The following is a 21,912-nucleotide window of genomic DNA, read 5'->3' as shown; positions in this document are numbered from 1 at the left end:
ATAGTTCTGAGCCAAGGTCAGGGAAATGTTGTTGCTTTTGACATATGACATTCAAACGGCACCTGGTTAAATTGTACCCTGAACGTACTTCACAGAGATAATGACTGAGTAGTCAACGAGAAAATCTGATAAAGGAAAAGGGAAAAAAGTGGCATTAAATTCATATAATTGGCTTCAAACTGTGACCCTCTCAGATAGTTAATGACTAAGTCTAAAAATGTAGCATGAAAAAGCCGTCCTCTATGAATTTTTTATGTCAGAAATGGCAGAGTTCAGAGATAAATGGCCAGTGGTGATATTAGACATCCCTCAGACCAATTAGTATAGTGAAAAGAGCCCCTCATAAATCAAAGATGGCTGTCTAGCTTCATCCTCAGGGAACCAAGATGACTGTTCTCACCTTCAGGAGACCAAAGTGGACTCCAATGTGAAGATCCTTTCATTTCTACTGGATTCCCAACTTCCCAATCAAGGCAAAATGGATAGATTATAATACCACTAATTAATATAGAATGAATGAAGTGAACATATCAGTGAAATTTGCATTGATGGATGTAACTTGTGAGAATGCAGACTCGCGCCAGAAATACACAGTTAGCCGTTTTTCAACTTAGATTTCCTATTTATTCATGTTCAGATGAGAGCTTGCGTTTATATGTGTTAGCAATGGTGGTTCTTTACATCCAGGCTTATATCGAGTCCTTACGTTGCATATTTTGACAAAAAAAACATGTTTTAGTTTGTAACACTTCTACCGCAACTATCGTGCTTGAGTCTCATGACATGATGGCGGGATGTTCTACAGAGTGCCTGGTAACAGGCAGAGGCCGATACGTAAGCTCGTTAAAGATCAGTGATACTATCAAGAGCAGTGTGCAGTATCCTTTTTCCTTCATCTAGAATAATCTATTTTGAAATGTCTGTGACAAAATATTACATGTCATGCTATTTAAAATGTAAAATATTATTACCAGTTACCATCATATTTGTTGATGTAAATTTAAAATAAAATAAAACTTGTTTTGAGGTGTCTTATTTTGTTTCATGTGAGGATAGGAATGGTTCCACCTGTTATTGGTATTTCCAATGGGACCATTTCCTGTTTCGAGGTCTTCTCTGGTCCAAAAAGTTGGACCTGAACCTAAATGGACCGAAGGACAATCAGACCCGAACAGACCCAATCATTTTATTGAAAAGGTGGACCCGGACCCAAACAATCAGACCCGAGCCCAAATGGACCTGACGATAACTAGACCTAGACCGAACACATACAGTTGAAGTCGGAAGTTTACATACACCTTAGCCAAATACATTTAAACTCAGTTTTTCACAATTCCTGATATTTAATCCTAGTAAAAAGTCCCTGTCTTAGGTCAGTTAGGATCACCACTTTATTTTAAGAATGTGAAATGTCAGAATAATAGTAGAGAGAAGGATTTATTGCAGCTTTTATTTCTTTCATCACATTACCAGTGGGTCAGAAGTTTACATACGCTCAATTAGTATTTGGTAGCATTGCCTTCAAATGGTTTAACTTTGGTCAAACGTTTCGAGTAATCTTCCACAAGCTTCCCACAATAAGTTGGGTGAATTTTGGCCCATTCCTCCTAACAGAGCTGGTGTAACTGAGTCAGGTTTGTAGGCCTCCTTGCTCGCACACGCTTTTTCAGTTCTGCTCACAAAATTTCTATAGGATTGAGGTCAGGGCTTTAAGCAGTACACTCCACAGAGCTGGGCTTTACGGAAGAGTGGCCAAAAAAAAGCCATTGCTTAAAGAAAAAAATAAACAAACATGTTTAGTGTTCGCCAAAAGGCATGTGGGAGACTCCCCAAACATATGGAAGAAGGTATTCTGGTAAGATGAGACCAAAATGTAGCTTTTTGGCATCACCCCGAGAATACTATCTATGTTTTTCATTGGCAGGTACTGGGAAACTGGTCAGAATTGAAGGAATGATGGATGGCGCTAAATACAGGGAAATTCTTGAGGGAAACCTGTTTCAGTCTACTGGAGATTTGAGACTGGGACGGAGGTTCATCTTCCAGCAGGACAACAGCCCTAAGCATACTGCTAAAGCAACACTCCCGTCGTTTAAGGGGAAACATCTAATTGTCTTGGAATGGCTAAGTCAAAGCCCAGACTTCATTCCAATTGAGAATCTGTGGTATGACTTAAATATTGCTGTACGCCAGTGGAACCCATCCAACTTGAAGGAGCTGGAGCAGATTTGCCTTGAAGAATGGTCAAAAATCCCAGTGATGTGCCAAGCTTATAGATACATAGCCCAAGAGACTTGTAGCTGTAATTGCTGTAAAAGGAGACTCTACAAAGTATTGTTTTTGGGGGGGTGAAAAGTTATGCTCTCTCAAGTTTTCTGTTTTTTGTCTTAGTTCTTGTTTGTTTCACAAGAAAAAGCATCTTCAAAGTGATAGGCATGTTGTGTAAATCAAATGATACAAACCCTACAAAAATCTATTTTAATTCCAGGTTGTAAGGCAACTGTCACGTTCTGACCCTAGTTCTCGTGTTATTTCTTTGTTTTAATTGGTCAGGACGTGAGTTGGGTGGGTATTCTATGTTTTCTGTTTCTAGGTTGGGTTTCTGTTTCGGCCTAGTATGGTTCTCAATCAGAGGCAGGTGTCGTTAGTTGTCTCTGATTGAGAATCATACTTAGGTAGCCTGGGTTTCACTGTTGGTTTGTGGGTGTTTGTTTCTGTGTCTGTCACGACACTGTTTCGGTTTTCGTTTATGTTCACATTTATTGTTTTGTATTTCTTAGTGTTCAGTTTATGTTTTATAATAAAATGACGAACACTTACCCAGCCACATCTTGGTCCGATCCTTACTCCTCTTCAGATGAAGAGGAGGAAATCTGCCGTGACGGCAAAAAATAGGAAAAATGCCAAGGGGGTGAATACTTTCACAAGCCACTATGTTGGATATCCCTTCTATAAGGAAATGTAATAGAGTCAAATAAATATGGTATAGGCTATGCAGAGCCGTGGTTGGGTCCACTCTGGTCTATCAGGTGTAGTTACATAGAACCGAGACCCGATGACAATCAAACAGGACCGACCCGGACCCGGGGGAAAAGTTTGAACTTTGGACCCGGATCTTGGGTATTTGAGTTTGGGGGGACCCATGAAGCCCTCTATCTGTTCTAAGTTGAAAGGGCTGGTTGTGTATGGACAATCGTATGCTCTCAGGTAAGCCTATTTCACTCCTGTTTGTGAGTCGTTCTATAGTGTTTGCAGTTTTTATGTACATTTTGCACAGATGAAAGCCAGGGTATAAACAAATTGTTTAGAAAAATGACTTTGTTAATTAGTAACATCAATTTTTATATATTCTTGTAACACTATACATCATTAATCATTGCAATATCATTAGCTTTGTAAATGATCTGCTTTCTGACTATTTGATACATTATGCAGTCACTTCTAAATTTAGGTTACACTTTCATCCAAACTAAATCTAGGCTCTACCATGTCGGATATTAGACATGATTGATCAGCACTATAATCTCTGGATCCTTCAACATCAGTTCTTAAAGGAAGAAGATATTGAACAGGAATAGAACATGAGGCCCTTGATACAATTTCTGCAGAAGTCTTTGCATTATTCAAAAACATATTAATACATATGTCACAAGATCTCAATTATAAATTAATCCGTTCTCTATGGTGAAAACTAAAAGATATGGAGGCATCTCAAAAAATTCAAAAGTGGTGTTAAAGTACCTGTTATTACCACTGTTTGGGCTATAGTCCAATAAATGCCAATATTTTGCCAGTTGATTAACAAAAGACTCACACAGATTGCTTAGTGCTTACTCATATAAAATTACACTTCTGTAACTGCTAAACTTGGACATTACCAGAATATCTCCATTCATCCCATTTTTTGTTTTGCGCGTAATAATTTTCAATCAGAGACTGTAGGCATAACTCTTATAAGATACAGGATATTCTAAGCAAGAATGGAATGAAAGGGAATGTCCTGAATGTGCAAGTTCAGAAGTTAGAGAAGAGTAATATAACAGTGAGTAAAACATATCATTTACACAGATAACAAGAATAACCTTTTTCCATGTAAGAATATACCTGTCATACACAATCTCTCTCTGTGTGTGTGCGTGTGTGTGCGTGAAAATCCGATCAGGAAAAGCATTTACAGAGCACATTTTAAAGAAGCCCAAAACCTAGCATTTTGCAATTATGTTAGCACAGCTGAAACTGTTGATCTGATTAAAGAAGCAATAAAACTGTCCTTCTTTAGACTAGTTGAATATCTGGAGCATCAGCATTTGTTGGTTTGATTACAGGCTCAAAATGGCCAGAAACAATTAACTTTCTTCTGAAACTCATCAGTCTATTCTTGTTCTGAGAAATTAAGTCTATTCCATGCGAGAAATTGCCAAGAAACTGACGATCTCGTACAATGCTGTGTACTACTCCCCTCACAGAACAGCGCAAATTGGCTCTAACCAGAATAGAAAGAGTGGGAGGCACTGGTGCACAACTGAGCAAAAGGACAAGTACATTAGAGTGCCTAGTTTGAAACAGATGCCTTACAAGTCCTCAACTGGCAGCTTCATTAAATAGTACCCACAAAACACCAGTCTCAATGTCAACAGTGAAGAGGCGACTCTGGGATGCTAGCCTTCTTGGCCAGCAATTATGTTAGCTGTGCTAACATAATTGCAAAAGGGTTTTCTAATGATTAATTAGCCGTTTAAAATTATAAACTTGGATTAGCTACCATAACGTGCCATTGGAATACAGGTGTGATGGTTGCTGAAAATGGGCCTCTGTACGCCCATGTAGATATTCCATAAAAAAATCTGTCGTTTCCAACTACAATAGTCATTTACAACATTAACAATGTCTACACTGTACTTTTGATCAATTTGATGTTATGTTAATGGTCAAAAAAGGTGTTTTTCTTTCAAAAACAAGGACATTTCTAAGCAACACCAAACTTTTCAAACCATGAGACATCCGAAAATCGGCCTTCTCATGAAAATGTCTGTAGTGTCTGAACGGTTTAGCCACTCTATGGAAAAATGAGACTGTCACGAACACAATAGTGTTTTCCGTTTTGAACTACGACCCCCACATGTGAAACGGTACTCATCTGAAGGTAACCCATACAAGCAAATGGAAGTATGGAGGAAGTTTTGTAGCAAAAAGGGGGTTAAATATAAATGTGTCCAAAAAACAAACATTTCCTGAGATTTCTTATTACCTCCTAGATATAGGACAGACACTTCAAAACCTTATTCATTATTTATTTTTTGCCGATTATGAATGTGTAATTCAATGTGTTTCTATGTACTATCGTAGTAAAGCCCAAATTTGTTATTTTATATACCTACAGGGGTCCAAAAAAATCTAAATCAAATAATAAATGATCCATGGTATGACCATCTTCAAACATTATCCATAACAGAGTATGAATATTCTCTCAGAGAATGACAGAGGATTAACAGTGTGGTCAGCTGACTTCCTGAGCTAAAGTATGTGCTCAGGTGTCCCCTGCTTGCCAAGCGTAGTAGTGAATACCGAACAGCACCCTGACTCACCTATTGATGCTCTTTTGACCCTATGATCACTCGGCTACACAGCTGATGCCCCCTGGACTGTTTCAATAACTTGGTACCTCATTTTGTTTACCTGCCGGCCCCAGCCTCGAACTCAGGTCCTGTATGTACCTAACTGACCCGCTCTGCCCGTTGTTGTCTTAGCTCTCCTGATCAACACCTGTGATTGCTTTATGCCTCTCTCTAATGTCTACTGCTGTTTTGGCTAGTTTTCATTGTTTATTTCACTGTAGAGCCCTTAGTCCCACTCAAAATGCCTTAGATAGCTCTTTAGTCCCACCCCACACACATGCAAAGACCTCACCAAGGTTAACTGGTGCCTCCAGAGACAACCGCTCATTGTCACCCAACGCATTGGTTTACCTCCACTGTACTCACATTCTACCATACCCTTGTCTGTACATTATGCCTTGAATCTATTCTACCACGCCCAGAAATCTGCTCCTTTTATTCTCTGTCCCCAACGCACTAGACGACCAGTTCTTATAGCTGTCGGCTGTACCCTTATCCTACTGCTCCTCCGATGATGTAGAGGTTAACCCAGGCCCTGTAGCGCCCAATTCAACTCCTATTCTCCAGGTGCTCTCATTTGTTGACTTCTGTAACCGTAAACGCCTTGGTTTCATGCATATTAACATCAGAAGCCTCCTCCATCCCCAACTACAGCATTTTACGTCAAGAAAGAACTGCCGAAGGGGGTGGAGTTGCAATCTACTGCAGAGACAGCCTGCAGAGTTCTGTCATGCTATCCAGGTCTGTGCTCAAACAATTTGAGCTTCTACTTTTGAAAAGCCACCTTTGCAAAAATAAGTCTCTCACTGTTGCCGCTTGCTATAGACCCCCCTCCGCCCTTAGCTGTGCCCTGGACACCATATGTGAATTAATTGCCCCCCATTTATCTTCAGAGTTTGTACTGATAGGTGACCTAAACTGGGATATGCTTAACACCCCGGCCATCCTACAATCTAAGCTAGATGCCCTCAATCTCACACAAATTATCCTGGAACCTACCAGGTACGACCCTAAATCCGTAAACACAGGCACCCTCATAGATATCATCCTGACCAACCTGCCCTCTAAATACACCTCTGCTGTCTTCAAGCAGGATCTCAGCGATCACTGCCTCTATCCGTAATGGGTCAGCGATCAAACAACCACCCCTCATCACTGTCAAACGCTCCCTAAAACACTTCAGCCAGCAGGCCTTTCTAATCAACCTGGCCCAGGTATCCTGGAAGGATATTGACCTCATCCCATCAGTAGAGGATATCTGTTTATTCTAAAAGTGCTTAACCTCACCTGACTGCCCTTGACCAGTACAAAACATTGTGTGGCGTACTGCATTTGCACCGATATGCAACTTTTCAGGGAAGCTAGGAACCAATATACTCAGTCAGTTAGGAAAGCTAAGGCTAGCTTTTTCAAACAGAAATGTGCATCCTGTAGCAGAAACTCCTAAATTTTCTGGGACACTGTAAAGTCTATGAAGAGTAAGAGCACCTCCTCCCAGATGCCCACTGCACTGAGGTTAGGAAACACTGTCACCACCGATAAATCTATGATAATCGAGAATTTCAATAAGCATTTTTCTACGGCTGACCATGCTTGTGGCGGCAGGGTAGCCTAGTGGTTAGAGCGTTGGACTAGTAACCGAGAGGTTGCAAGTTTGAATCCCCGAGCTGTCGTTCTGCCCCTGAACAGGCAGTTAACCCACTGTTCCTAGGCCGTCATTGAAAATAAGAATTTGTTCTTAACTGACTTGCCTAGTCAAATAAAGGTAAAATTACATTTCCACCTGGCTACCACTACCCTGGTCAACAGCTCTGCAACCCCCACAGAAACTTGCCCAAGCCTCCCCATTTCTCCTTCACCCAAATCCAGATAGCTGATGTTCTGAAAGAGGTGCAAAATCTGGATCCCTACAAATCAGCTGGGCAAGACAATCTGGACCCTCTCTTTCTAAAAATGATCCGCTGCAATTGTTGCAACCTCTTTTACTAGCCTGTTCAAACTTTCGTATCGTCTGAGATCCCCAAAGATTGGCAAGCTGCCGCGGTCATCCCCCTCTTCAAAGGGGGAGACACTCTAGACCCAAACTGTTACAGACTACCCTGCCTTTCCAAGGTCTTTGAAAGCCAAGTTAACAAACAGATCACCGGCCATTTCTAATCACACCGTACCTTCTCCGCTATGCAATCTGGTTTCTGAGCTGGTCATAGGTGCACCTCAGCTACGCTCAAGGTCCTAAATGATATCATAACCTCCATCAATAAAAGACAATACTGTCCAGCCGTCTTCATCAACCTCGCCAAGGTTTCGACTCTGTCAATCACCGCATTCTTATCGGCTTCTCAAATGGCTGCCTCGCCTGGTTCACCAACTGCTTCTCAGACAGAGTTCAGTGTGTCAAATCGGAGGGCCTGTTGTCCGGACTCTGGCAGTCTCTGTGGGGGTGCCACAGGGTTCAATTCTCGGGCCGACTCTTTTCTCTGTATACATCAATGAAGTCGCTCTTGCCGCTGGTGATTCTTTGATCCAGCTCTACGCAGACGACACCATTCTGTATACTTCTGGCCCTTCTTCGGACACTGTGTTAACAAATCTCCAGACGAACTTCAATGCCATACAACACTCCTTCCGTGGCCTCCAACTGCTCTTAAATGCAAGTAAAACAAAATGCATGCACTTCAACCGATCGCTGCCTGCACCTACCCGCCTGTCTAGCATCACTACTCTGGACGGTTCTGACTTAGAATATGTGGACAACTACAAATAACAAGGTGTCTGGTTAGACTGTAAACTCAACTTCCAGACTCATATTAAGCATCTCCAATCCAAAATTAAATCTAGAATCGGCTTCCTATTTCACAACAAAGCCTCCTTCACTCATGCTGCCAAACATACCCTCGTAAAATTGACTATCCTGTCGATCCTTCACTTTAGCAATGTCATTTTCAAAATAGCCTCCAACACTCTACTCAGCAAATTGGATGCAGTCTATCACAGTGCCATCTGTTTTGTCACCAAAGCCCCATATACTACCCACCACTGCAACCTGTATGCTCTCGTTGGCTGGCCCTCGCTACATATTCGTCGCCAAACCCACTGGCTCCAGGTCATCTATAAGTCTTTGCTAGGTAAATTCCTGCCTTATCTCAGCTCACTGGTAACCATAGCAACACCCAACCATAGCACATGCTTCAGCAGGTATATTTCACCGGTCATCCCCAAAGCCAACACTTACTTTGGCCGCCTTTCCTTCCAGTTTTGTACTGCCAATGACTGGAACAAATTGCAAAAATCACTGAAGCTGGAGTCTTATCTCCCTCTCTAACTTTAAGCATCAGCTGTCAGAGCAGCTTACTGATCACTGCACATGTACACAGCCCATCTGTAAATAGCCCACCCAACTACCTCATCCCCATATTGTTGTTTTTTTCTCTCTTTTGCATCCCAGTATCTTTACTTGCACATCATCATCTGCACATCTATCACTCCAGTGTTAATGCTAAATTGTAATTATTTCACTTTTATGGCAATTTTTTTTGCCTTACCTCCCTAATCTTACTACATTTGCACACATTGTATAGATTTTTCTATTGTGTTATTGACTGTACGTTTGTTTATCCCATGTGAAACGCTGTGTTGTTTTTGTCGCACTACTTTGCCTTATCTTGGCCAGGTCGCAGTTGTAAATGAGAACTTGTTCTCAACTGGCCTACCTGGTTAAATAAAGGTGAGAAAAAAAAACCTGACTACTGTCTGTTAACCCTCACACTGACACCTGGTGATTTGGTGGTCCCCAGAATGGAAAAGGTTGTGGACCGCTGCACTAGACAGACTGAGACACCCAGCAGTGATGCACATTGATTAATGAGGGCATGGATGGAGCCATGTCTGCACATAACCCAGACCACCATCAGTCTAAGGCTGTGTCCAAAATGGCATCCTATTACTGCACTACAAAGGGAATAAAGTGGCATTTGGGACTCACAGTATAAACTGTCAAAACGATGGGTCCTTTTCCTCTGGAATATAAGAAGCACACATAATCAACCCATGAAGTAAAATGCAACATCCATTTATGGCCAGCTATGTAAACTCTAACATTAATTTATCCTGCAATATATGTTGATCAATTGGTAATATACATTTTTGTTCTAATTCCTCTAATGGGAAAAGTAATCAGATTACGTCTGCTAAATGACTTAAATGTAAATGTAATTACGTTACTGAGTTTGGGTAATCCAAAAGTTACATTACTGATTAAGATTTTGGACAGCTACACTATATATACAAAAGTATGTGGACAAACCTTCATTCGGCTATTTCAGCCACACCCGTTGCTGACAGTTGTATAAAATCGAGCACACAGCCATGCAATCTTCATAGAAAAACATTGACAGTAGAATGACTTTACTGAAGAGCTCAGTGACTTTCAACGTGGCACCGTCATATGATGCCACCTTTCCAACAAGTCAGTTTGTCAAATTTCTACTGTGCAAAGAGCCACGGGCAACTGTAAGTGCTGTTATTGCAAAGTAGAAATGTCTAGGAGCAACAAAGGCTCAGCCACAAAGTGGTAGGCCACAAAAGCTCACAGAACAGGGCCTAAGAGTACTGAAGCACGTAGCACATAAAAACAATACTCACTACCGAGTTCCAAACTGCCTCTGGAACCAATGTCAGCACAATAACTTTTCATCTGGAGCTTTATGAAATGGGTTTCCATGGCCGAGCAGCGTTACACAAGCCTAAGATCACCATGTGCAATGCCAAGCGTCGGCTGGAGTGGTGTAAAGCTCACCGCCATTGGAGCAGTGGAAACACGTTCTCTGGAGTGATGAATCACACTTCACCATCTGGCAGTCCGACAGACAAATCTGGGTTAGGCAGATGCCAGGAGAACTCTACCTGCCCGAATGCATAATGCCAACTGTAAAGTTGGTGGAGGAGGAATAATTTTTTCATGGTTCAGGCCTCTTAGTTCCAGTGAAGGGAAATCTTTAACATACAATGACATTCTAGATGATTCTGTGCTTCCAACTTTGTAGCAACAGTTTGGGGAAGGCCTTTTGCTATTTCAGCATGACAATGCCCCCATGCACAAAGCGAGGTCCATAATGAAATGGTTTGTCGATCTGTTTGGAAGAACTTGACTGGCCTGCAAAGAGCCGTGACCTCAACCCCATCGAACACCTTTCGGATGAATTGGGACGCCGACTGCGAGTCATGTCTAATTACCCAACATCAGTGCTTGACCTCACTAATGCTCTTGTGGCTGAATGGAAGCAAGTCCCCACATCAATGTTCCAACATCTAGTGAAATGCCTTCTTCAGAAATAGTGCACTACTTTTGACCATGGTTCTGGTCAAAAGTAGTACACTATATAGGAATAGGGTGCCATTTTGGATGCAAACTATACCTGGCAATTGGAACCTGCTGCTACTGGTAAGCAGGATTTGGTAGTCAACTTTCAAAATGTAATCTGTTACTTTTGGTGATGCTGATTTTTTATTTTTTACTTGTTTTTAATTTCACCTTTATTTAACCAGGTAGGCCAGTTGAGAACAAGTTCTCATTTACAACTGCGACCTGGACAAGATAAAGCAAACCAGTGCGACACAAACACAGTGTTACACATGGAATAAACAAGCGTACAGTCAATAACACAATAGAAAAAAGAAAGTCTATATACAGTGTGTGCAAATGGCATGAGGTGGCAAGGAAATAAATATTCCATAGTAGTGTAGTAATTACAATTTAGCAAATTAACACTGGAGTGATAGATGTGCAGATGATGTGCAAGTAGAAATACTGGTGTGCAAAAGAGCAGAAAAGTAAATGAAAACAATATGGGGATGAGGGAGATTGGATGGGCTATTTACAGATGGGCTATGTACAGCTGCAGCGATCGGTTAGCTGCACAAATAGCTGATGTTTAAAGTTAGTGAGGGAAATACAAGTCTCCAGCTTCAGCGATCTTTGCAATTCGTTCCAGTCATTGGCAGCAGAGAACTGGAAGGAAAGGCGGCCAAAGAGGTGTTGGCTTTGGGGATGAGATATACCTGCTGGAGCCCGTGCTACGGGTGGGTGTTGTTATCGTGACCAGTGAGCTGAGATAAGGCAGAGCTTTACCTAGCAAAGACTTGTAGTGTAACTGTATGTGGACACCCGCTGGTCGAACATTTCATTCCAAAATCATGGGCATTAATATTGAGTTGGACTTTGCTGTCATAACAGCGACCACTCTTCTGAAATAGGGTGTCATTTGGGACGCATGCACTGTGGTGTTCACCATGAACACCACTTTCTTCTTTTCCCTGACCTGACAGTCAGTCAGTGATAATGGGCATTATTCATCAGCAGTTCATTAATCTCACAGCATTGTCATCAGATGAGGAAACTACATCCATGGGAGGGAGAGGGGGGAGCGAGAGCGAAAGAGGAGAAGAGATCTGGCTGTTCCATTCCAGGATAGATGTTCCCTCCCCTCTACCCTCCTTCACTTCTCTTCACAGATCTGATTGGACTGTATAGGCCTAAGTAAAATCAATGTGAGAGATTGTTTTGACCTATCCAGTTGTCTCAGACATGTTAAAAGGGAGGTAATGAGGACAGAGAATACAGTCAATCTGGGGTTGTGTCCCAAATAGCACCATATTCCCGATTATAGTGCACTACTTCTGACCAGCGGTCTATTAGCCCTGGTCAAAAGTACTGCTCTATAAATTGAATAGGGTGCCATTTGGGATGCAGCCTAGAGCTCAAAGAGCAGCCTGGAGCTTCCCCTTTCAGGACACTGCAGTGGGTGAGTGGGGGGATATATCTCCCTCATAAGCAGAGAGAGGCCAACTTAAAAACAACAAGGAGAAACGGAACAGATTATCAGCCTCCATCTATGAAACACTAAAAGCACCTGCTCTATTCTAGGTGCTTTGTTTGTGATGCTAATCACATGCACAGATTGGGTGGGGGTGGGTGGGAAACGGTGTTCCTGTTCCTACACTAACCAGCTCTCTGTTAGATCCTGAGCCTAGACAATTGCATAAGGGGAAGGATTTTCACTTAAAATGAATTACTTTGCTTGTTGCTTAGCAACCAAAAAAACTGACTCGCATTGTATACATACATATGTGCCAGTTGCCTGTCGACTGATTGACATTACATCTGTGTGTGTGGGTGTGTGATTCTTGGGGGAGAGAAAATAGAGGAAGACAGGAGTGAGTGACATGCAAAAGAGGAGAGGGCAGAAGGAAGGAGAGCTGGATGACACACGAGAGAGGAAGAGTGATTAATGTTCGTTCCATTGGTTCGATCTGGTAAAAACGCCGGCTTACTCATCATTACCTAGTGCTCCAGTCTCTCATGGTGCTTTAAAGTGGAACTGACAGCGTTTTAGCAACGTGAAATAAAATCAGTTCATATACACCCGCTGAAAGAATATGAGGCCTTTTTTTACGTATGAGAAGCGAGCACTTAGATAAAGACATTTTCACATTTTCAAACTTTGATAGAATGTTTGGGAATGAAATTAAGGCATTTGTGAAAATTCTATAGCAATATAGAGTGGGAAAGCGGCCATGGGTTTGGACAATTAATAGACACTACAGTAAATAAAACCTAATAAAAATGTGTCAAGTCTTGTCCAGGGCTATGTTCAATACGTTTTTACGTTCTGGAACGTTCAATTGAACGGAAACGGTGCTGTACTGAACGAAAAGAGGGGAGAGGTTGGGTTGTGGAGAGCTGTCAGCACGGCCACTGCCCTTTAAATACGTCACTCATTGCTTCAAGGTACACCTCGCCACACCCAACAAACAGGAGCAAACGTACCCCAAAATCTGTTCAAAAACGTTCAAGAATGTTTTGGGGAAATGTGTCATTCAGTACAAACCGTTCTGTAACATGGCAAACATTCAAGTGAACTGAACACACCTCAGGATAGACTCTACACAGACAGTGGTACCATAGCCAATCGGAGCTAAATAAGGAATTTGCCACATGGGCCTGTCATCCTTCCCTTTGAACTGGACTGTGTGTTTACAGGCAGTAGCACCAGTGTGACTTTAGATCGTTAGAAAGCATTCGCCAAAAGCCACAAAATAGTGGATTTCTGCAAATATGTAAATACCACGGGAGTGCCTTAGATTTGGGAACTTTACAGTTCTATTGTTCAAACAACCATGAACAGGTAGGGTCTCGCTCCCTCGGTTGCCTATGCACATCAACAACAACAACATCATCAACAACAATAATAACAAGATCAACAACTAATGTTAGCCAGAGCAAGATGAGCTCAAATCTATCGAGAGAACAGTAGATAAACCATCCCCCCCCAAAAAATGAGCTTGTAGTCGGCAGACTAAATTGCAATGATAAACAATAGAAATAGTAGACTGCTCGCCCTTCTGCAGCTTGCCTGCCAATGCATTGTTTTCCCAACCCACGTTTTGACAACTGAATGCGAACATGCCTGCCCTCCCATTTGATTGATGCCAAATACATTTGATTGACAACTAAGTGATACGCTAACTGCGGATAACAGTCTTTCAAGTTCAGCATAGCTAGCTAGAAAACGGATTCCCATTTCTTGCTAGCTAGCAAACGGATTCCCATTTCTTGCTAGCTAGCAAACGGATTCCCATTTCTTGCTAGCTAGCAAACTGATTCACAGTTCTTGCTAGCTAGCAAACTGATTCCCATTTCTTGCTAGCTAGCAAGAACTGATTCACAGTTCTTGCTAGCTAGCAAACTGATTCACAGTTCTTGCTAGCTAGCAAACTGATTCACAGTTCTTGCTAGCTAGCAAACTGATTCACAGTTCTTGCTAGCTAGCAAACTGATTCACAGTTCTTGCTAGCTAGCAAACTGATTCACAGTTCTTGCTAGCTAGCAAACTGATTCACAGTTCTTGCTAGCTAACAAACTGATTCACAGTTCTTGCTAGCTAACAAACTGATTTACAGTTCTTGCTAGCTAACAAACTGATTCACAGTTCTTGCTAGCTAGCAAACTGATTCACAGTTCTTGCTAGCTAACCAGATGACACCTGCATCTCTAGCTCTAGCTAGTGATGGGGAAACAAACCTTCCTGAAGCATTGAGCATTTCCAGCCAATTGTGTCAAATAAGTTTGTTACTCCAGGCTTTGAGTCACATTGTACACTATTGGCACCTGCTGATCAAAATCATTTAGAGCAGCCAAATTATTATAGACAAAGTCCCACACTCCATAGCGCCTGCACAGGATAGCATTTTTGTCTTCTACCAACCCAATCAAGTGGCTGTTTCGAACGAAACAAAGCTTGATCACATACTTCTGATAAAGCGATAAACTGTTCAGCGATTTCGACGCATGCCTCGGAGCTCCGGTATCAAACCTTAAATCCCTAGCTGTAACCAATGACATGACATCCCCCCAGCAGCTTTCTCTTCCCTCTCTCTCCCCCCTCTCCCCCTCTCTCTCCCCCCTTTGTCTCTCCCCCTCTCTCCCCCTCTCGCTCTCTCTCTCCCCCCCTCTCGCTCTCTGTCTCTCCCCCGTCTCCCCCTCTCTCTCGCCTCCACTCTTTCTCTCCCCCTCTCCCTTCCTCTCTCCCCTCTAACCCCCCCTCTCGCTCTCTTTCTCTCCCCCTCTCTCTCGCCTCCACTCTTTCTCTCCCCCACTTTCTCTCCCTCTCTCCTCTTTCTCTCCCTTCTCCCCCTTTCTCTCTCTCTCGCCCCCCTCTCTCTATTCCTTCTCTCTCTCCGAAGGACTGATTGCAGCAAACAATATACCAGGTCAGCTGTGATTTACAACCTGATAGCAGTATTTGTTGGACTACCAAGAAATGTAACGGTGAATATGCTATATTAATCAGGCATTGAACTGCATCCATCTATTCTGCCAACAACGCCTTATTCTACGTCATTCATTTGTTTGTCAAATAGAACATATCTTTAGAGCCTCTTATAAAGTTGGTTTTGTGGCATAAACTGGTAATTTGATCTTTTTGAGAGATATGATTGTCTGTTTGTTTCATATCTGTAAACTAGTTAAAACACTCAGTCTTTATTGTCATGCCGAACATGTATTTTGGAGTGGGCTGCAAGCAGCACATACAGTATGGAGACAGACTATAGTGCAACAGGTTGATAGTCAAATAACCACTTTCCCTTAGTAATTTCCCTTAGTAATGCCAAAGCATTATTTCCCTCACAGTAGAAATAATCATGATTTTCATATTAACCGTCCAGGCAGGCGATGCGAAACAGCTCAGTGAGGATAATGACTTTTAGATGGGTATTTTACTCACCAGCTGTATATGGATACATGAGTGAGAGTACTACAGTAATCTCATACTGGTCTCGTTTCATACTGGTTCACACCTCACACACTACTCTTCTCACTGGTCTAGTTCTCTTAGCGTTGGCTCATACTGCAGTGGTCATCTCAGCACTATAATTCCTCAAAACAAGATTATTATTTTCTTGACCAACTCAAATCTTTGTTGTCAAATAGATCCATGCTCATTAGAGTGATTGAATCCTCTATATTATACATGGTTGGTACAACGATTGGAGAGAAACAGAGAGAGCGAGAGAGATCACTGAAGGTCCAAGTCCTTCCCTCTCTTTGCCATCTCTCTCACTGATCTGCATTAGGTTGGGAGGTGATTACTACACTGGATGATTAAACACGTGGCTAGACATTGAGTTCCATCTATGATGCATTGTTACCTGTACTGTAGAGTTTTACGCATTAGAGTTTTTCTTCAAGTTTGGAGGATGAAAATAAGGCTCTGTCTCAAATGGCACCATATGCCCTATATAGTGCACTACTTTTGACCAGATACCTATGGGCCTTGGTCAAAAGTAGTGCACTACAGGGAGGTATCCCTATTGATTGCACTTAATTTGTGATCTAATAATCTGCCAAAGTAACCTGACCACTAACTGCTCACCTCATTAGTTGTACAATAAAGCGATACCAGGTGTGTTCATCAACAAACAGTATTAAATCATGTAACGTTATTCATGATCGGCAAGATGACATAATCCACAGCAAGCCTATAGAATCAGAAATTGAGATGAACCGGTTCTTACATTTACAAGAAGCTCTTATCCAGAGTGACTTGCAGGATCAATTAGGGTTAAGTGCCTTGCTCAAGGGGACATTTTTCACCTAGTCGCCTCAGGGATTCAAACCAGCAACTTTTCAGTTACTGGCCTAACGCTCTTAACCGCTAGGGTACCTGCTGCCCTTCTTACAGCAGCATTATACAAAGACAATTGTCACCCCTATTCCTGAGAAATAGACACATTCCATACACAGCCATGGGAATGTCAAGACTGCAAACACAGTCCATACACAGCCATGGGAATGTCAAGACTGCAAACACAGTCCATACACAGCCATGGGAATGTAACAACTACACAGTCCATACACAGCCATGGGAATGTAAAAACTGCAAACACAGTCCATACACAGCCATGGGAATGTAAAGACTGCAAACACAGTCCATACACAGCCATGGGAATGTCAAGACTGCAAACACAGTCCATACACAGCCATGGGAATGTCAAGACTGCAAACACAGTCCATACACAGCCATGGGAATGTCAAGACTGCAAACACAGTCCATACACAGCCATGGGAATGTCAAGAATGCTAAAACACGGTCCATACACAGCCATGGGAATGTCAAGACTGCAAACACAGTCCATACACAGCCATGGGAATGTCAAGACTGCAAACACAGTCCATACACAGCCATGGGAATGTCAAGACTGCAAACACAGTCCATACACAGCCATGGGAATGTCAAGACTGCAAACACAGTCCATACACAGCCATGGGAATGTCAAGACTGCAAACACAGTCCATACACAGCCATGAGAATGTCAAGACTGCAAACACAGTCCATACACAGCCATGGGAATGTCAAGACTGCAAACACAGTCCATACACAGCCATGGGAATGTCAAGACTGCAAACACAGTCCATACACAGCCATGGGAATGTAAAGCTTGCAAACACAGTCCATACACAGCCATGTTAATGTAAAGACTGCAAACACAGTCCATACACAGCCATGGGAATGTAAAAACTGCAAACACAGTCCATACACAGCCATGGGAATGTAAAGACTGCAAACACAGTCCATACACAGCCATGGGAATGTAAAGACTGCAAACACAGTCCATACACAGCCATGGGAATGTCAAGACTGCAGTAGTAAGATGAAGGTTTGCACTGCTAGTGGTGAGCATTCATTCACTGTAAATAAAATCCTGCAATATTTACAGTAAATTACTGGTAGCCAGTAAATTACTGTCAATTTACTGGCCAAATATAATTTATATTTGAAAATATTGTATGATACTGTATTCTGTGGTACAGTATTCTCACTAATGCAACAAATATAGCATCTTACAAGGCATACCTCAAAATATGTTAATGTGCCCTAGATTATTTTGCCACCCACAACATTCTCCCACAATGCACCACAACTCACAGTATGCTGCTGTAAATATACAGCAAAACAGGTAATACAGTACTTTACTGTGAAGTGTAGTGGAATGCCATTCAACCCACAAAATGCATTGCTCTTTACAGTACTGTTGTCACGCGCTGACCTTAGATATCTCTGTTTTTCTATATATTTTGGTTAGGTCAGGGTGTGACTAGGGTGGGTACTCTAGTTTTTGTATGTCTAGGGGGTTTTGTATGTCTGTCTAGGGGGTTTTGTATGTCTATGTTGGCCTGATATGGTTCCCAATCAGAGACAGCTGTTTATCGTTGTCTCTGATTGGGGATCATATTTAGGTAGCCATTTCCTCTTTTGTGTTGTGGGATCTTGACTATGTGCCTGTCAGCACTAGTTTGTATAGCGTCACGTTTCGTTTCTTGATTTTGTTGCTTTTGTTCAGTGTTTCATTCATTTAAATGAGAATGTGCGCATAACACGCTGCCCCTTGGTCTCACTCATACGACAATCGTGACAACTGTACTGTAATGTAGATTTACAGTAGCTAACTGTAAAAGTTTTGCTGTAAATTTACAGCAACTTGTTAGTGTTGCTGACACCTTTATCAACTATTGATATAGAGATTTGGTCACTCTAGTGACACACACAGTATGGTTCTGGCAACTGATGATGCTTTTAAAGAATGTCTCTTTGACACACAACAATGCTTGACTGGTGTAATAGAACAGCAGCTGTCAGTGGTGGGGGTGTGTCCAGGGTAGAGACTGGGGAAAACTATTCCTGACTAACTGTTGGAATCTTGTCAACGAACTGTGTGTGTGTGTGTGTGCGGTGCGTGCGTGCGTGTTTGCCAGCCTACATATTTTCCTGGACAACATTGCTTCATGGAAAAGTTTGTCATTATAACCAGAGGTGTCTAAAGTATTTCTTCAGATGCAATCTCACCTTTTGTTAATTTGTGTATTTGTCGCAGTCTGATCGAGTTACACTTCTATTAAATAAACGGAATATACATACTGCATGTATATATAGTATGAAGTACCACAGCTGCCTTTCATCCATCAATTGCTAAGACAGGCCTACATGACAGGCCTACATGACAGGCCTACATGACAGGCCTACATGACAGGCCTACATGACAGGCCTACATGACAGGCCTACAGATGACAATGGCTTTAACAAGTTGCTTTGGTTCTAAACCTGCTCGTGTAATTTCAGACAATGAAGAAACGAGACCCCCATCAGTGATACATCTGTGTTTGTTCATTCAACATTCGGCCAAATATACCACGGAGTGGTTTTTAAAAAAAATGGTGTCCTACCTCAAAACAAAACAAACATTCCCTAAAAACAAAACTAAAATTCCCAACAAACATTTTCATAATGAATACATGAAAAAAAGTATACTTTCGGTATTATAATTATTTGATATGATTTAGTTTCTGATTGATTTCTGACAGGTCAAATAATTCTCACTTGAAACAACAGGTGTCAAGAATACAGGCAGAGCTCAAGAGCCTCAGTAATATTATGCCAAATCATTACACAAAAGATCTGCACTTCTAAAAGGCATATACTCTAATTCACACTTAATAAAATACACTTGAAATGTAATAACTCACAAGTTTCACTGTTAGATTGTTATGCAGGTGTTATAACTGTATTGTAATGTTATAACTGTTATTTTTTCATTTGGGGGAAAGGTAACAATGTGGCTCAGTGATTTTTGGTGGGAAGCATTATTGCACAGACTGTCACAGGCCTATAGTAAAGAAAATACCCAATTCTATATGCATCCAAATGGTATGAAGCCAAAGTTCCACACTAAAACAGCAACATCGACTTTAGTCAATTTCTGTCACAAGTTCTGAAGGTATTGGAAATGTGCTGTGTGTGGACATATGAATATGACCAACCTTCTTTTTGGTGTTACAGTGGCAGCAGACGGTCCACAGGTACTTGAGAGTTCTCCAGAGCAGAATGATGAAGAGACCCCCAAAGAACGTGACCATGGAGGAGGCAAGGAAAGCCCACCACATGCGCTGCCCGTTGCTATCACAGGGCACATCTGGGGAGAACGGGATGATCACATCCATCTTGGATATGCGGATAGAGGGAGAGTCCGGGTAGTAACTATGTTTACCTTTAGGCATTATTCTGAGGCTACTGATGCCCAGGGATAGGTTTCCATGTTCTATAACTAGTATCCAGACGATATGGGTAGTTCCAGCCAGTGCCCCATACCCCACAATTCAGCCATATTGCTTCAACTAACTACCAACCTTCCTTCCTGTACTCTACCCTGTCCGTTTACATCAGTCCTTCAACGTAAATGTTGTGTTCTCAGCGACCTGTGACGCAGAAACTGCACTTCAAAGGACAGGATATGATCGTTCCATTAGCAGAAGTCATTCACAGATCGCACAATAAGTTATATGCGAATTGTATGCGAAATCAGATATTTCTTCAAAACTCGTTCATATAATTATATATTGAAAATCCCGTTGCTGTTCTTCTTTGTTGTTTCTTTTGGTGTAATAGTTCAATATTTCCAGGAAAGGCAGCAATTATCTTCGAGTCACATGTCGTTCTGGTTTCTCCATCAGGTAACCAAATCGCGTAAAGGCAATCGATGGTAACCCTCGCCCTCACTCACAAAACTCCACCTTGTTGAGAACCAACCGCCGCTTTCTAAGTCCGTTATTTCTGGTCCATTTAGCGCTCTCGTTAGGTGTTGATTACTACTTTCTCTCTTTATTGACCGCAGATGACTTATTTATTTCCGTTCATTAAAGCTGTTCAATAACGCTTTCCATAGGTTTTCTTGTCCTCTTCTTGCTTCAGTGGCGGCCAGATGATAGCGGCTGACTGTCAGATCTATTTGGAAGATGATAAGGAACTGGGAGGGCGGTTTACAGGTAGCGGGGGTGGAGCCATCAACAAGATCCGGCCAACTCATGGGTTTAGGCGATCCTCAAACATTATTCTCTTATCGGTGATTCCACGTCCATGTTGGCGACCGTTCTCATCCGTACATCCTTACACAAATATGCACTAAACCCAATGTCTTGAAAGCGTTTTGCGTCTGAGGGAGAAGGAGAGGATTACTTTTTCCAGAAAAGAATACAGCAGAAATATGTTGTCCACACATCGGCTTGAATAGAACCTGTTGAAAAACCACACAAAAGCAATCTGTTGCTCTTTTAACGTTTCTTCATGCCAAGGAAACAAGTAGGCTACCTAGAATTAAAATGAAAATACGTAGCTTTGTCACATGTAAAATATCCATACAAAATGTATAATTTAAAGCATTACATTTATTGATTTTAAAGATGGATTATGATGATGAAATTAAGCAATTAAATCAATTCATTCATAGCTCGGAAATTATGCAGCGCCAATTCTCGTTTTAAATATCTAACGTCTTGTTCTGACCGTTATCGTTAGCCAGGTTTAAAAACAACTTTTTTTTACGTTTTACCATGTACTAATTTATAAAGTGGAGATTCTGCTCTCCCTTGTGGTCACATATTGCATTGATCCCCTAATCGTGAGCCTGAGCTAGTAGCAGAGAAGATTTTCTTTTTTTTTTTACCTTTGTTTAACTTGGCAAGTCAGCAAATTCTTATTTCCAATGACGGCCTACACCAGCCAAACCCGGACGACGCTGGGCCAATTGTGCGCCGCCCTATGGGACTCTCAATCACGGCCAGATGTGATACAGCCTGGAATCGAACCAGGGACTGTAGTGACTCCTCTTAATTGTATATTATATTGACAAGATAGTCGAGTGACCGCTCTGGAAATGGAAATACATGGCCTCAAAAATGGAAGAGGTA

The 21,912-nt window shown here is 41.8% G+C and overlaps 1 protein-coding gene across 1 annotated transcript in view; it reads right to left on the bottom strand.

The window, feature by feature from the left end:
• LOC115113835 (calcium-activated potassium channel subunit alpha-1a) overlaps window positions 1-20,964 on the bottom strand; it is a 253,005-nt gene extending 232,041 nt beyond the window's left edge. Inside the window, exon 1 of the mRNA XM_065012674.1 lies at window positions 19,990-20,964. Coding sequence (XP_064868746.1) covers window positions 19,990-20,226 — 237 coding nt within the window. The 5' untranslated portion in view covers window positions 20,227-20,964. The remainder of the gene's footprint in view (window positions 1-19,989) is intronic.
• Between the last annotated feature and the right edge of the window lie 948 nt (window positions 20,965-21,912).

This window comes from Oncorhynchus nerka, linkage group LG28 (assembly GCF_034236695.1).
Source record: "Oncorhynchus nerka isolate Pitt River linkage group LG28, Oner_Uvic_2.0, whole genome shotgun sequence".
Taxonomy (NCBI): Eukaryota; Metazoa; Chordata; class Actinopteri; order Salmoniformes; family Salmonidae; genus Oncorhynchus; species Oncorhynchus nerka.
Note: the sequence above shows the minus strand (reverse complement) of the source record. Positions and strands in the feature narration are given on the sequence as shown.